At 42.7% G+C, this 14,934-nt stretch overlaps 1 protein-coding gene across 2 annotated transcripts in view; it reads left to right on the top strand.

Annotated features, from left to right (window-relative positions):
• The window catches only part of qki2 (QKI, KH domain containing, RNA binding 2), a 17,459-nt gene extending 2,793 nt beyond the window's left edge, over positions 1 to 14,666 (top strand). Inside the window, exons 2-9 of one of the 2 annotated variants that reach the window (XM_068582665.1) lie at positions 419 to 567; positions 1,659 to 1,775; positions 5,962 to 6,105; positions 7,655 to 7,742; positions 7,970 to 8,254; positions 9,149 to 9,172; positions 9,816 to 9,893; positions 11,896 to 14,666. In XM_068582665.1, the coding sequence (XP_068438766.1) occupies positions 419 to 567; positions 1,659 to 1,775; positions 5,962 to 6,105; positions 7,655 to 7,742; positions 7,970 to 8,254; positions 9,149 to 9,172; positions 9,816 to 9,893; positions 11,896 to 11,918 (908 nt within the window). In that variant the 3' untranslated portion in view covers positions 11,919 to 14,666. Of the gene's footprint in view, positions 1 to 418; positions 568 to 1,658; positions 1,776 to 5,961; positions 6,106 to 7,654; positions 7,743 to 7,969; positions 8,255 to 9,148; positions 11,150 to 11,895 lie in introns of those variants that run through there. The other variant, XM_068582666.1, reaches the window with a different exon arrangement.
• Positions 14,667 to 14,934: the final 268 nt, after the last annotated feature.

Genomic DNA, 14,934 nt, shown 5'->3' on the forward strand with positions numbered 1-14,934 from the left:
GTGTGTGTGTGTGTGTGTGTGTGTGTGTGTCTGTGTCTGTGTCTGTGTCTGTGTATGTGTGTGTGAGTGTGAGAAACACAGTTTGAAAAAGAAATAGAAAGAGAGAGATTGTCAGTAATAGATGAGGCATGATTGCAAAGCAGTCGGTGGTTAGATTCTACATTGTGGTGCAGAATGCTTGTGACTGTCTCCCTGCATGCACCCCTGCCTGTCTGTCTAATTGTCTGTCTACTGTCACACTCAGAGCCTCCCGTAATCCTGGTGACCGTGACTCATCGTCTCATAAGAAATGGACGGTCTGAAGAAACATGACACTTGCGGTGGCTCCTTGACACTTTCATGGACGTCTACGGTTAATCCTGCTCAATTTACTCACAACTTTACTCTCTCTCTCTCTCTCTCTTTTCCCGTCTCCCAGAAATCGGCAGGGTACGCAAGGACATGTACAACGACACAGTGAACGGGGGCATGTTCAACGGGCGGGACATGGAGGAGCTTCCCGAAGCTATCGGCCCCGTGGCTCAGCTGCAGGAAAAGCTCTACGTGCCTGTCAAAGAGTACCCCGACGTGAGTGGACAAATCATGTTGACCTTTGACCTTTTGGAAAGAGTTTCCGTTTACTTCCATCAGGTCACTTTATCTCCTCTTAGTTGTCGAAGGGCTGCCAGGGGATCGGCGAGGCTTTTAATCACGGCTAGACATTTTCTGAGATCATCTGTGCTTACACCCAATTATGTCATCGAGAGTCATAATTGATGTAGAATAAACCTGGGCCAGTGTAGTCCAATTCCAATATGATACAAGTTCATAACTGACAGTAATAGTTTGAGATAGACAGATTTTTAGATCAAGTCTCTCCTCCAAATATAAAAACAAGTGCACCGCACTGACGAGACCAGTACACCTTTGCATCCGCCAAGTACAGTTAAGCGCTTCGCGATGAGTCGCGTTGATCCAGATTGAACGGCTCACATGATTTTCTCCGCGCATCAGCTCGCCAATCACCGAATACAATGACAGGCTGTCCTCACTCACATGACAGGAGGCTAACAGGACACACACACACACACACACACACACACACACACACACACACACACACACACACACACACACACACACTGGAAAACGGTTGAGATCAGGGTTAAATTTAGAGAGGTTCCTCTATCTGGATTTGCGGCTGTGCACCGGAGAGAGTCAGGGGGTCATCGCTTAGCAAAGGCCGAATATGTCGCAACTGAAGATAACGTTAGATCAAACTTAAGCAGAGTTAGAAAAGTAGGGAGATGCTGGACAAATGCTAAGAGAGACAAAATGTTAAAGACGGAGGGATAGTGGCGAGGTAACAAAACACAATCGCACACATACACACTCGCAGAGGGGCAGCTGTCTAGTTAATCACGCAGTCTTACTGACAGATAAGGTTAAGAGAACGCCGCTGTCCTGTTATGCCGCCAGCAGCAGCCAGCACCCGTATAATGAGCTATTTTTATCTCTCTTAGTAACACATCACAGATGCACAAACAGTGACACGCAGCACATGCAAATACACACACTTTGTAAAAAAAGACAGTCTGGGAATGTGACGTGAAATATGTCCATCTTCCTTCGGGCACTTCACTGTTGCGTGTTTCTTCTTTTGTGGCTCTTTTGTGTAGTTTAACTTCGTGGGGAGGATCCTGGGCCCCCGCGGACTGACGGCCAAGCAACTGGAGGCAGAGACCGGATGCAAGATCATGGTGCGAGGAAAGGGCTCCATGAGGGACAAGAAGAAGGTAAAAAAAAAAAAAAGAACACACAAGATGCTCGATTTCAGTGTTCGGGGTCATTCGTGTGGCTCTGTAAAAGACAGCACGTCGCTTTTCATTTGAACGATTAGTTTGCAATTCTTGCCGTCGTGTCGGGACTTAAAAGAGAAGTCTGATACACACTTTTGTGTGCGTATGCTTAATATGAAGCTGCAGACACGAGACAGTTAGCTTCGCTCAGCAGAAACACGTAATCCTGAGGGGGAACAGCGAGCCTGACTGCGTCCGAAATCCTCAAAGTCTTGTTTTAGGTCAAAGAAATAATCCCACATGTAACGAAGGTTCAGTCATTTTCACGCCGCAGTTTTTCTGCGGATATAAACGGACGAGAGAAACGAGGCAGGTTTTGTCGCCGCTGTTTCCCCACTGTTCATATTTGTCGTACAGTTACGATAGTGGGGTCAATTTTTTCATCTAAATCTTCAGGCTTTTGTTTTTTATATCTGTTCACTGAGTCCAAATGGTTTTCATTGTTCTATTTGTTGGTAAATTCACAATACAAGACAAACCGAATTAATTACGTGGGCCAATGGATAGTGCTAATCCCAAAGGGGGCTAATGAATGAACAATATTAACAATCACTGCTGTCTAATCTTTCGTACGTTATTTGTTTTGCTATCATCCCTGATTCCATCTGTTCTGCAATCACTGGCCGACAATCTTTAAATTCGGCATCTCTGTATTCTTTACTTTGTTTGTTGCAAAGTGCTGGGAGACAAACTAACAAAAGTTAATCTTTGGATGTAGCTTATTGCTTATCAGATGCCATTTTGGATGATCACATTTGCATTTACGGTGTTTCGGTCAAACAACTCTGGCAGATGAGGGAGAAAAAGGCATTAAAAAACTTCAATACCTTTAGTTCCAAAGTGAATAAGCAAATTTCACAAAATGTCAAACTATTCCTTTACTATTCCTTTCACTTGGCCCAACATCGAGTCAGCCTTTGGTTAACATTGATTTCAGTATGGTCTACATAGTCTGACATCTGCTTGAGAGTTTCTCCGTCATGCTGAACATTATGTGTACTTTCATATGTTACATTCTTGGTGTGTCTCACATTGATAAGGACACTATGTTCAGATACATTTGAAGTAATAGATTACAATAGCAGCCTGCAGGCGGAGAAAGATGTGATCAGAAATGTTAAATAATCATGATTTGCTTTGGAACATGTTCAGCAGGAATATTAATTCTATGTTACTGGAACATGCAAAAATCTTTTTTTTTAGCTTGTGGTCTTTAAGTCACCGAAAACACAGATCGGTCTTTCGTTCTGTGTCTCTGTCTCTCTCTCCATCTCATCCGTCCATCCGCCCACCTTCCTATCTATCTCCACTCATCTGTCCCAACATCTGTCTATATATCTATGTATCTATCCAACCGAGCCTTGTCTGAAAATGAGTTTTTGGTTGTCAGTTTTTCTGTCCCGGTGTTCGGTCCATCTGTTCCCCCTTCCTCTCCCCTGGTGTCTGCTGTTGGACGGAGTCGGCACAAGCTTTCCAAACGGCAGGTGGAGCAAGTCCAGCATTCCTCCCCCTCCCCTTGTTCCTCTCTCTCCAGAACATTCCCTACCCCGCACGCCCCTCAGAGAAAGAGCGAGACACACACACAGACACACACAGAGACAGAGAGGAAGGAAAACAGAGACACAGTGGGAGGCAACGGGGGAGAAGGGAGAAAGATGTTGACTTTTGGTGTTTTTCAAAATGATACATCTCACTTGACAAAACATCGACAGAGGATAGAATGTCCCAGCATGCAATACTGAGTTAAAAGACTTCATGATTTCAGTTTTAACTTGGGTTACGACGAACACTTATTTTCATTTAAATAAGTTTAGTGATTAAAATGATAGTTTAGACTATTAAATGTGACGCTATGCTTAAAGGAAAGGCGCAACATTTTGGGAAATATGTGTTTCTTCTTTCAGCCGAAAGTCAAATTAACTCCACTCTCACTCTCCCCTTTCACCGTTTAATATGAAGCTCCAATCGGGAGGAGATGCTGAGCTTAACTTAGCTTAGCATAAAAACTGGAAACAAGGGGGGAAACAGCTGCTCTGGCTGGAAAGTCACTTCGTCTTGCCAAGAAATAGTTTTAGTGCATAAAGGTCAAATTATGCTCAGACAGAGGAAGTTCCTACGATGTAATGTCAAACCCACCATGGAAATTAGAAGTGTTCATAATTGTTCCGAACGACCTCTCTCTCGAAGGTGGAATGAAAAGCCCGCTGTCAATGAGATGCAATATCGTTATAATACGGGGATTATTGCACAGTTTCGGTCTGTCGTGAAAAACAGTCACAGCGTTGCGCTTGTTTGTACACATAACAAGTGATAGAAATATTTGCATAACAAAAACAAATTAGAGAGATTCAAACCCCAGCTCACATCAGCGAAGCTGGCCAATCACAGCATGCAGTGGATATCGAATTATCGGCAATTGGACACAGCTCCGCCTCATGTGGCATTGGAAAGGTGTGGGGGAGTGGGTTTCCGAAGCTATTCGACCATCTGACTAGGATTTCTGGACAAACATACTGGCTGCTGAACCCCCAATAAAACCCCGACAGGTTTATGAGGATTCAACAAACAACAAACAATATATATTATTTTCTAATTAGGAATTTAAGAGATGCTCGTGGGTGGATTTTGTAGCCATTAGACCGAGCAAAGTGAGCTATTTCTAGTTCTTTATGCTCAGCTAAGTCAACCGTCTTCTGGCTGTCGCCTCCTGTTCATATATAAATATGAGAGTGGTGCTGCTGATATTCTCCTCATAAGCATATGTCCTTTTGAGCACAGCTTTGCTTTGAGCTAATTGCGAACGTCAGCAATGACAATGCTAACATGCCAGTGTTTTTAGTAGATGTTGTTTACAATGGAAAGCAGCTTATTATACGGAGCAACATGCTAACTTTAACTAATTGTCACTGAACACAGTACAGCTGAGGCCATATGTTTTGCAGGTTTTTAATTTTAAATGATATAATGATGGTACAAGAGGAAAGGTTCGGGATCACCAGAGTTATGTGTCTAAATGTCAAATTAAAAATTTATAAAAATCCATTCAAGAATCGCCGAGTTATTTCAGTCTGACAATGTCATCCCGAGAGTCCCGAGAGTTATTGTGCCTAACAAAATAAACTAACGTATCACAACTTCCCACAGACCAAACAGACTTTCCTCAACTTGTTTGTTTTTCTCACGAACTCGCAAAAGAAACAAAATATTACAATAATCTGAAAAGAAGCGGATCCAGCTCGGGCGTGGTATTTTTTTCCTCACTATTTGGAACACAAAGTTGACAAATGCAAGAGTAACCTTGTTCAACTGCTGTGATATGAACGACAGATCAGGAGACAAACAAGCACGACCAGCAACAAGGTCAATATTCAATAATTACTAAAGGATTATTTAGTCCTACATGCTATAATTGTTTTTAATCAACACCGGCATATTTTATTTGACAGGGACGGTGCACATATTTCTAGCTGTACCAGAGTCAGTTATACTCAAGACAAGAAACAGATAAAAACATCTCTGTGGAGAAAATCAACACTGTACATACACAATTACAAAACCGTGCATATTCATTTTACAACAGCAGCATTGAGGCAGCAACAACCACAAGATTTCACAAAATTAAGATGCGTCAAGTGTTTGCATTCATGCCTAATGAGGTATAATGACACACAACATGATTTCTTCTTGAATTTAAAATAGTAAAGCTGCTGCACATTCTCACTGAATTGGTACCAAGCTGCAAAAGTGTATCAATTGATGGACCATACGTCCGTCACTAGTTCTGATTAAAGGGTCAGTGAGAGATAAAAGAAATGAATAGATAAGATAAAGAAAAAGAAAACGTGAAGAATGGTGGGATTTGGGCCAGTGCTTTCGTAGAAATGCAACACCAAAAACTTGTGTCGCCGCCGAGGAGCGATATGGTTATTTCATGAGTTTGATAACGCTTCCAGAGCGGTGTTGCACAACCTCGAGTGTGTGTTTGTGTGTAGTTTGAGGCCGATCCAAAAGCCGAGCCAAGCAAGAAGAATAGTGAAATCCTGTTCCCTCCTGTGCCGGTAATGGGCCGAGCTTGTGCGCCGCATTCAAACGGGGCTTTCTTTTTTAAAAAATTGTTTTTCAGGAGGAGATGAACCGAGGGAAGCCCAACTGGGAGCACCTCAGCGAGGACCTCCACGTCCTCATCACAGTGGAGGACACACACAACCGGGCCAAGATCAAACTCCAGCGGGCCATCAACGAGGTCAAGAAACTTCTCGTCCCGGCTGTGAGTATCAGTCCGAAAACCCCAGTCGGACGGCACATATTATGGTCTGGCCCGAAGGAAAGACTGCGTGTGACTGGATGAGGGTTCACTGTGTTGGTATGCATGGAAGGGGGAAGGGGATTTGTCGGTCCAAAAAACTGTGTGTTTGTGTCTTTTTTTTGTGTTTTTGTGTGTGTCTCTGTGTGTATGAGAGTATGTGTAAGGGGTTAGGGTAATTAGGGAACACGTATAAAGGGGTTTCCATGGTAACCCCGGGTTGTTTGAAAGGCTGAGGGAATGAATGGAGAGTCTGTTCGCTTGTTCTCCCCACTCCATCACTCCTTTCACTCGTTCACAACTCACTTCATTCCCAACTACTGGCTACAGTATTCCTTTTTCTCCCTGTTTTTTTTTTGTTGTCCACACAAGGGGACATTTTGATTGCACTCTTCAACATTTCTCACATTCTCCAGCCCACCTACATCCCCCCTACAGACACACATACGTGCATAACCGTGCACAAATATGACGACAAACAAGACACACGCGCGCACACGCACAGACGCACTCTCTAAAATCATCCTGTTTCGCACAAAAGCACATATTTTGAAAAATCACAAGGTTCCTTCCTTTTTCTTCCTCTGCATTATTTGCAACAATAGAAACAAACTGAAAAGACCAGCGGGGGGATTTCTATTGCGGCAATCAGCCGTCACTTCCACTCTAATCACAGCACCGTATCAGCGAACCCTACACGTTAAAGGATGTAGCCAATCAGGAGCTGAGCGCCCGTTCATTTCTGTTCGACAATCTGTGTGTGGAGGGTTAAGTTGATGATATGTGTTCATTTAACCCAGCCGACCTCGCTCTCCGACTGTAAATCAGTGAAGCTTTTCACCGAGCTGTAACTGGAGCTAAGAAGTTAAATATGTCCTGTGCGGTGGTCTGTACGGACGTGCACAAAATCTGGTCATCTTTGTTTCTATCAATGCTGTTATTAGGGGTGTGAATGTTTCCGTATCTCATGTTTCCATTCAAAATCAGTTCTCGATTCAGTACATTGGGATGTAATGTCAGGATCTACTCATATTTTCTAATTTAAAAAACTTATTTCAACTGAAACACACACAGCTCAGACAGAAAGTTACATTTATTCTTGATGTACAAATAACAACGTTTTAGTTCTCTATTCTCAGTAAGCGGTACAAAAACAATAAATGCTGCCTGTTACATAAATAAGTTAATTTTACTCAAAAATGAAACTGGTACTTTGAGTGATTTCCCCACAAATCACAGAATAGTCATTGAAAAGAAACTGTTTTAAAAAGAAGATAATTGTAACTTTTACACAAATCAATTATCTTTTCCACCACTAATTATTATTATTATAACAAAAACAAGTGCAAACAAAGCACTTTTCCCCCCATGCGTCACATTTAGGTTCAGCATACTGTAACATTTGCTAACTTTTTGACCCAGACTCCCACAGAAGTTAATTCATTCACTTGTCAAATGGCAGAATGGTAGTCCTGGCTCAGTGCGATGATTGTGCTGCTCTGCCCTGGTGTAGGCTGAGGGGGAGGACAACCTGAAGAAAATGCAGTTGATGGAGCTGGCCATTCTCAATGGGACCTACAGAGACGCCAATGTCAAGACGCGTAAGGATGACATCATAGTTAACATGTGGAGGAGGGTTGGTGGGTGACAAAGGAGGGGTCTCGGTACAGGAGTCCACTGTATATATGAACAATGCCTCTGTTTCTCCTGTTAAATAGACTGTTTGTTCTCTCCTCTTCTCCCCTGTCTATTGTGTGTCTGTGCACTGTGTGTGCTGGCGTGTGGGTGTGCGCATACTTGCGTTATTGTATGTTCGTGTGCCGCGCAGCCATCGCCGGCTTCTCAATAGGGACACCCCAGGGCCCTCGGATCATCACAGGCCCGTCGCCCGTCCTGCCTCCTTCGATGCGCAACCCCGCCCCCATCAACACGCCGACCATCATGCCTCTGATTCGTCAGATCCAGAGCTCCGCCCTAATGCAGGGAGGCAATCCGCACACGACGCTAATGCAGCAAGGGCCCGAATCTGGAATCATCTACACGCCCTACGAGTATCCGTACACACTCACGCCCTCCATATTGGAATACCCGATTGACTCAACTGGAGTTTTAGGTACTTGGAAATCAAACGTTCATCAATTCTTACAGAGTCACGGGATGTATTATGAGAACTGGATAACGGACTCCAATGGAAGTTGCTCCCCGATCGCGTGCGTCAAAAAAAACTAGGCTCTGCCCCCTCTTCCCCCTCCGCCCCGCCCACATAAATGCCCACGCCCAAAAGAATCTAAATGTGCTTTATAATTGAGGTTTATGGGGAAATTTCTTTGTTTTGTACTTAAACATGGCTTACACCTGCGTCGATGAAGATATGTTTGTTCATTTTATTAACCCAAACAGCAACATTAGCTGTAAGTTAGCTAGCCACAGAAGCAAAGACGTGTGTCTTATTAAGTTAACTGGTAGATTTTTTTCACGCCATCATGCTATCACTTGACTCAACCGTACAGTCTATTTATACAAAAGCTTGGGACTGAAATCATTTGAGAGGCTAATGTCATCCATTGCTAACTGTTAGCTCGCGAGGCAAAAGCTGCACATTGGCTTTCCCTCTTTATTTATTTATATGCATAGTTAATCACATACAAGCTAACATGCAACATAACATATTGCACTATAGGACAGAGGCCTGAGAGACATGAAAGATAAGATAAAAAGTGTGCATTGGTGCTTGAAAAACATGGCAGTTTCTTTGCGGGGTGCTTTTGAAAATAACCAACATTGAGCCACGCCCGGAACTTCACGCATCTCTACGGCCCAAACGCAACCACAAACCAGCAGTTTTCCGTCATTGACGGGCCGGGAAGCAGAACTTGCGGTCGCAAGATGTTTGTCTGTCGCATCGCTACGTTTTTTCCAGTGGGACACATTGGCAGCCGTATCCAGCTCTTGTAATACATCCGCAACATATTTTTAAGAATGACGAAGCTCATTGCTGGGCTAACAGTCCCTTCTTCCTGTGTTTTTGCAGGTATGGCTTTCCCAACCAAAGGCTAAGCGGTAGCAACCCTTCCTATTACACACAAGGACTGGCTTGCAGAGACCCCACGCCCACCCCACCCCAACACATACTTGTCCCACAGAGCAAACACTCAAAGTTTGCTCATACTTTAGGATGACAGATTCCTCGACAGTCATTCTGTAGTCAAGTGTCCATTCCTGTTCATTTCCTCTTTGTATTAGCAGACTAGTGTTGTGGTGTGACAGCTATTTAACTTCTTTTAATAGTTCAGCTTCTGCTTGTAATTTTAACACATTTTAGTGAACCGATAGATATTTTTAGCGCCGCTGTTTGTGATTTAATATATGTTAAAGCTTATTTTAATCACAAAGCTATAGAGTGACTTTGCTTACAGCCAATGTTGAATCTACTAGTGAAGCTTAGTGAGAAATTAGTGGTTTGGATTAATATTTTCTTTAGAGAACAGAAGACCACGAAACAACAAGAACTCTGTCTCTTAGACGTGAGATGTTTTTATTTACTATCGCCCTTCAGCCTTGAACACTTAGTAAATTCCTGGTTTCACTGATGTCGGTGCCATGGGTGGACTGTTTGATGTCTTTCTGATGAGTAACCTTCTGTGTTCTGTTTTGGCGATGTCAATGGCTCTTAGCAGGTGCCATGACCACTAAGGTACGACGCCACGACAAGAGAATCCATCCTTACCAAAGGGTAGTGACCCCAGACAGAGGTTAGTTAGCTCACCAGCCACTTTATGTGTATGTGTATGTGTGTGTGTTAGTGTGCGTGCATGCAGACCAATGGACCAATTCCCGTTTACATGCGTCTGTAATACGGCATGCCTTAAAAAAAAAGAAGAAAAATTAATAAACTGCATCAGGCGAAAAGGTCACACGCTGACACAGATTCGCCGCGTAATGTGAAACGGTATTCGTTGCAGTGAAAGTGAAATAAGTGAGCAGATTGGGAGGAACCATGTGAATGGTGACAGCTGCAGCGGTTATCTTCGCTCGCCTGGTAGATAAACTGGACGGCTTGCAGGCCGGGACCCTCTCAATTAGAATGGATCGCTCCATTCATGTGACTCGGTCCTCGTGACTCTGGATTTGAAGTCCTTTCTCAGAACCGTTTGGTTTTCTTTTCGTTGTTGTTTTTATCTTTTCACTACTACTTTTTTTGACCTTACAAGTAACTGTGGGAAGTTTTATTTATACCCAACTTCATTCCAGTAGATTTCCACAAATGTTTTTTTTTTTATTAAATCCTGTGTTGTGCCCAATGACTATATGACACTTAAAGTAACAGTGATTGTCTTTTCCCCTGAAGGTCATTCAATTCAATATGATCTTTGGTCTTTACTACTAAAACACAGCGTGTGATAACTACTGAAGTCTGTGTTACAAGCTCTTTTGTATGAAATACTGTTGTTTTGGTCTTATCAGTCGCCCACTGGACTTTATCATTGGGGCTGTTTACATCTTTCATATATTTCTTAGCCAGAGGGGTGCTGTTACCATGTATTTAGCTGCAAAATAAATTTGTATATAGGGATTTTAAGGATTTAAGTGCTTATATGAAGCTTATGGAACAAAATCGCTTTGGAAATACTTGTAGTATTTTTTTTTTTTTTTTTAGTTTTTTTTTAGTTTGTAAAATTTTATTTTTGTTTTTACGATACGCTTTTTATAGATGAAGTGTCTCCATGTAAACTTCAAACTTTTGTTCAAGGTGTGTAGCTACTACTGTTTTAGTCACCGCGAAAAGGTGGCAATGAAGGCAGTGTTTTGCTCTGTCTATTTAAGATAAGGTGACCTTCTCGATTCACAGGCCTCGTGACTGTTTTATGCAATAGAAATGGACTAGCTAGCTACATTATATGTGTGTGTGTATGTGTGCGTGTGTGTGTGTGAGAGAGCGGTGGTGCTCTTGTTGTACACGATGGACAAAAAACACTAAAAGGCAATAAAGATGACTATTGAAAAAAAATCTCTAAAGAAAACCAAAGCCTCTAAATTCTTGTAGTTAGTCTGTCTATTGTTAAATTCTTTCTTAAATCCCTCTAAAATCACCATCTCTTAACCTCTCATTGTCTCTTATGGCGCCTCTTTGCTCACTGTAGTCATTCGGTGCTCTTCTAATACTTCATAGCAAATAGATCAAACCATAATCAATAATCAGTTAATCCTGACTGTTAATCATCCTGATTTTACGCCTGCTGCTAAACAATAGCTCGACTTGTCAGTAAGTGAAAGTATATCTGAGGCCCAGACACTTTCCTGTGGACATAAAGGTCACTCTCTCACCCACATGAAACCATGCCGCCTCCCTCTCTGCCCATGGTTTCACTGTCTGTCTGTGCTAGACGTAGCCCAGCTAGCATGAGTAGTATCACTATAGCAGCGGTCACGCGACAGGAGGGGCATCGAAGCTTAACCCTGCAAACGCCTTCATGAGCACACAAGATGCATCGCTAACCAGCCATTCCTCGTGTCACCGCCCGGTGGTTTGATGCGAGTCCTCCTGAATGGTCATGCGGGGCTCATGAAGGTGTTGTGCAGCGCGTAGGTAGCGCCCCTCCTGCTGTGTGACTGCAGTAGATCTGCCTTGTTGTCATCCTGACGCCACTAGCTGACACTAATCTCTCTTCTATCTTTTTTTCTTTTTATGTCCCCTTTTATGTGCCCTTTTTGTTTCCTTTCCACGTCTGTCCGTCTCTGTCTGTCTAACTCTAGCTGCCACGGCAACTAACCCATGACCCCTTGACCTTCTGACCTTTCCGCCCACTGATGACCCACCCATCTCTGCCCGCTGGCGTGCTCATTGGCCCGCGGCCCCCGTCACTCACCCAGCTCAGCCAACCAGACCAGCACATTGGGAACATCCCGGCTGCTTCTGTCTAACCGGCCAACCAGACGACAGCGATCATGGGAATAAACCTCAGGACCCCGCCCACCACCGAGTCCTAACCTAAACTTTACCAAACGTGCCTTCCTTCCAAAAAAAAAAGCCCAAAGCCAGTCTGAGCATGTTTTACAACCAGTCGAAATCCTAGTCTGTAACAGTTGTTGAAAGCATAACCAGTAGACTTAACTGGTGAAGAGCTCCTAAACCAATCCCGGCTGAGCCAAGCTGTCAAGACGCCCTCCCCTCAGCCCATGTGATGCAATAATAATGACTCTATCAATAACATGGTAACTATACTGATAATATTGGTACTTAACCAGCGCAGAAACTCCTCCATACTAAAACTAAATGAGATATGTTGATATTTTGAAACATCTTTCCTCTCCGGGCACCTTTTACTTCACTTTTTTCTGCACACTCTTTCAGGGGAAGGTTGTTTTTTTTTTTTCAGCGGCCAACCATTTTAATGAATTCATAAATCAAAGTTGGTGTTGAGATAATGATACATTAGGACACTTTCCCTTCACTCGTAACACCAACAAGTGGTTCCCGTGGTGTGTTTAAAATGTCACCCGTGCTTTTAAAAGTTATTTTGTGAATCTCTTCCCAGATTTTCCAATTCTCCTTGACTTCTTGGAACAAGGAAACAGAACAGAAAAGTAAAAGCAACAGGTGCTCAGTAAGGGAAAAGAACAAACTGGAAAGCAAAATGCCAAAGTATCTCTTGAGTTTTTCTTAATAGGTAAAGTATCCCAATACAGAGTCAACATATGCAGTGTACATGCCAAGTCTGTACGGGGCAGATCCGCACACAGAGGAGGAAAGTTGCACATCTTTTGTCTAAATCGAGAGGACTTACACAACGATGCCTTTGCCTTTTTCACACTACAGTATTGTAGGAGCTTGAACAACAGTGTCTTTATTTATTTCTGAGCAAAGGAACAATGTTACACCTAAATCTTTTTTGCTTCCACATCGTGGGGTTTGTGCCAAGCATGAAATTATGTCCTTTGGGTTTATGCAGATTCATTGTAATCGTCTGCATTTGATGTCTTTACACCCATAACTCTTCTCAATTCTGATTTTAGTGCCAAAAAAAAAAACTGGAAAAAAAAAAAAAGTGGGTAATTCGAATTGGAAGTGCAACGCGGTGTTGAAGCTACCATGTCTGAAATGTCTATGTGAGGTTCGGGTACCTCGAGAGAACAGTGTTATATTTGATCTATTTCTCTTTTTGTTTGTTTGTTTGATTGTTTTGTTGAAGATGAAGTCGTCCATATCCTTATTTCTGCATGAGTATCCTCTTCTTCAGAGGGTGTGGTTCAGTTCTCCACAAACACATACACACAAACCAATTGATGCCTTGACGTAAAACAAAAAGAAGGAAAAAAATCATGGAGCCGTAACATCTGTAACAAGTTTATAATGTATTTTTATATTCTATTTTGTACCTGAAAATAACATTAAATGACCTTTTCAGATAAGAACATCATGCCTTATTACGGAGAGTAATTGGATGACTATAACTTTCCTTCACGTGTCATTAGTAACCAATGTCCTGATATACTGAAGTCTCTGATGTCCTCTGTATTAACTTGAGCCTTTGAGATCAACATTGCTTGCCCTCTGTGCCTTTTGTATACTATGAGTGTGACAATTAACAGTGTAGTACAACATTAATATACTCTCCAGTGCCAAGGTTACTAACTGTACCACTTCTGTGATTATTAACCACTTTAATGGTATCTGTCTCTGCTTTGGATTCCTTTTAAAAAAAACAAAAACAAATTACATGTGTGTCTAAAAGAAAATTTGAAAAGAAAGATATGTGTTGAACTATGAACGTTTAACTTTTAAAGTGAGCAGGAATAACTCTTTGTACACTATTAAACTCATAGTTGTATAACTAACCAACTTTGTTGCTTTTTCTCTGTAGCACTTAATTATGCAAATCAGCTTCCTTTCTGCATACTAATCACCAAACACGCCTTGGATACCGAGGGGGGGAAAAGAAACCCAAGGAAAGGGCCAAAACATGTTTTTTTTTCCCACTTCTCCTTTCCTGCACTCTGTCTCTTGTTCTCTATACTCCCGCTATTTAAGTAGACATTACACACAGCGATGTGTGTAATAAGAGAGAACAAAACACACCCAGCTCACCATGGTTTCTCTGAGGCATGCACATGTATAACAGAAAAGAAAAAAGGGGGGGATTCAGGTTTGGAGGACTAGATGGCTGGGGAATTAAAGGGAAATTGATTGTGCAAGCTCGCCCTCAAACATCTGCAGAGTAAATATTACACAGTCTCTCCCTGAAGGCCGAAACCCCACCGATAATAACCTACATGTGTCATGCTAGCTGCGTTTGCGTTAATCAGGCTCCTTTTTTTCTTCTTTTAAGCGTGTTAAAACGTTATATAAAGCGGGTGAGTAAATCTGTGGGTAATTGGAGCCTTTGACACTTGAAGTTCCCTTTAAACTGCACATTTAAGGTTTCACACGCCAAAGAGAAGGGGAAAAAAGAAAAGGGAGAAAATCACACGGGGGTTTTCTGTGGTGAATGCAGCAGTGGGTGGTTCATTCGTCCTCTCCCTGCCCTTCCTGCCTTCATTGTGGAGTTGAGGGGTGATATTGAACTTCAGGCTTGGAGTTGAGCCGGCTCTGTGGCCGCCACCCCAACACCCCCTGATCACAGAGAGAGAGAAAGGACATAATGTGACCGCTGCTGACAATCCTCTGGACAGGAAGAAGCAGAGTGGAGATAGCGAGAGAGAGAAAAAGTACAAGAGAGACTGTGTGGATATAAATGGGTGGGGGTGCATGATGTGTGTTTGGTTGGGTGTGTACTCGTCTCTGTGTTTTTCCTG

This window comes from Clinocottus analis, unplaced genomic scaffold (assembly GCF_023055335.1).
Source record: "Clinocottus analis isolate CAN_PGR_092001 unplaced genomic scaffold, fCliAna1.0.p SCAF_19, whole genome shotgun sequence".
Lineage (NCBI taxonomy): Eukaryota > Metazoa > Chordata > Actinopteri > Perciformes > Cottidae > Clinocottus > Clinocottus analis.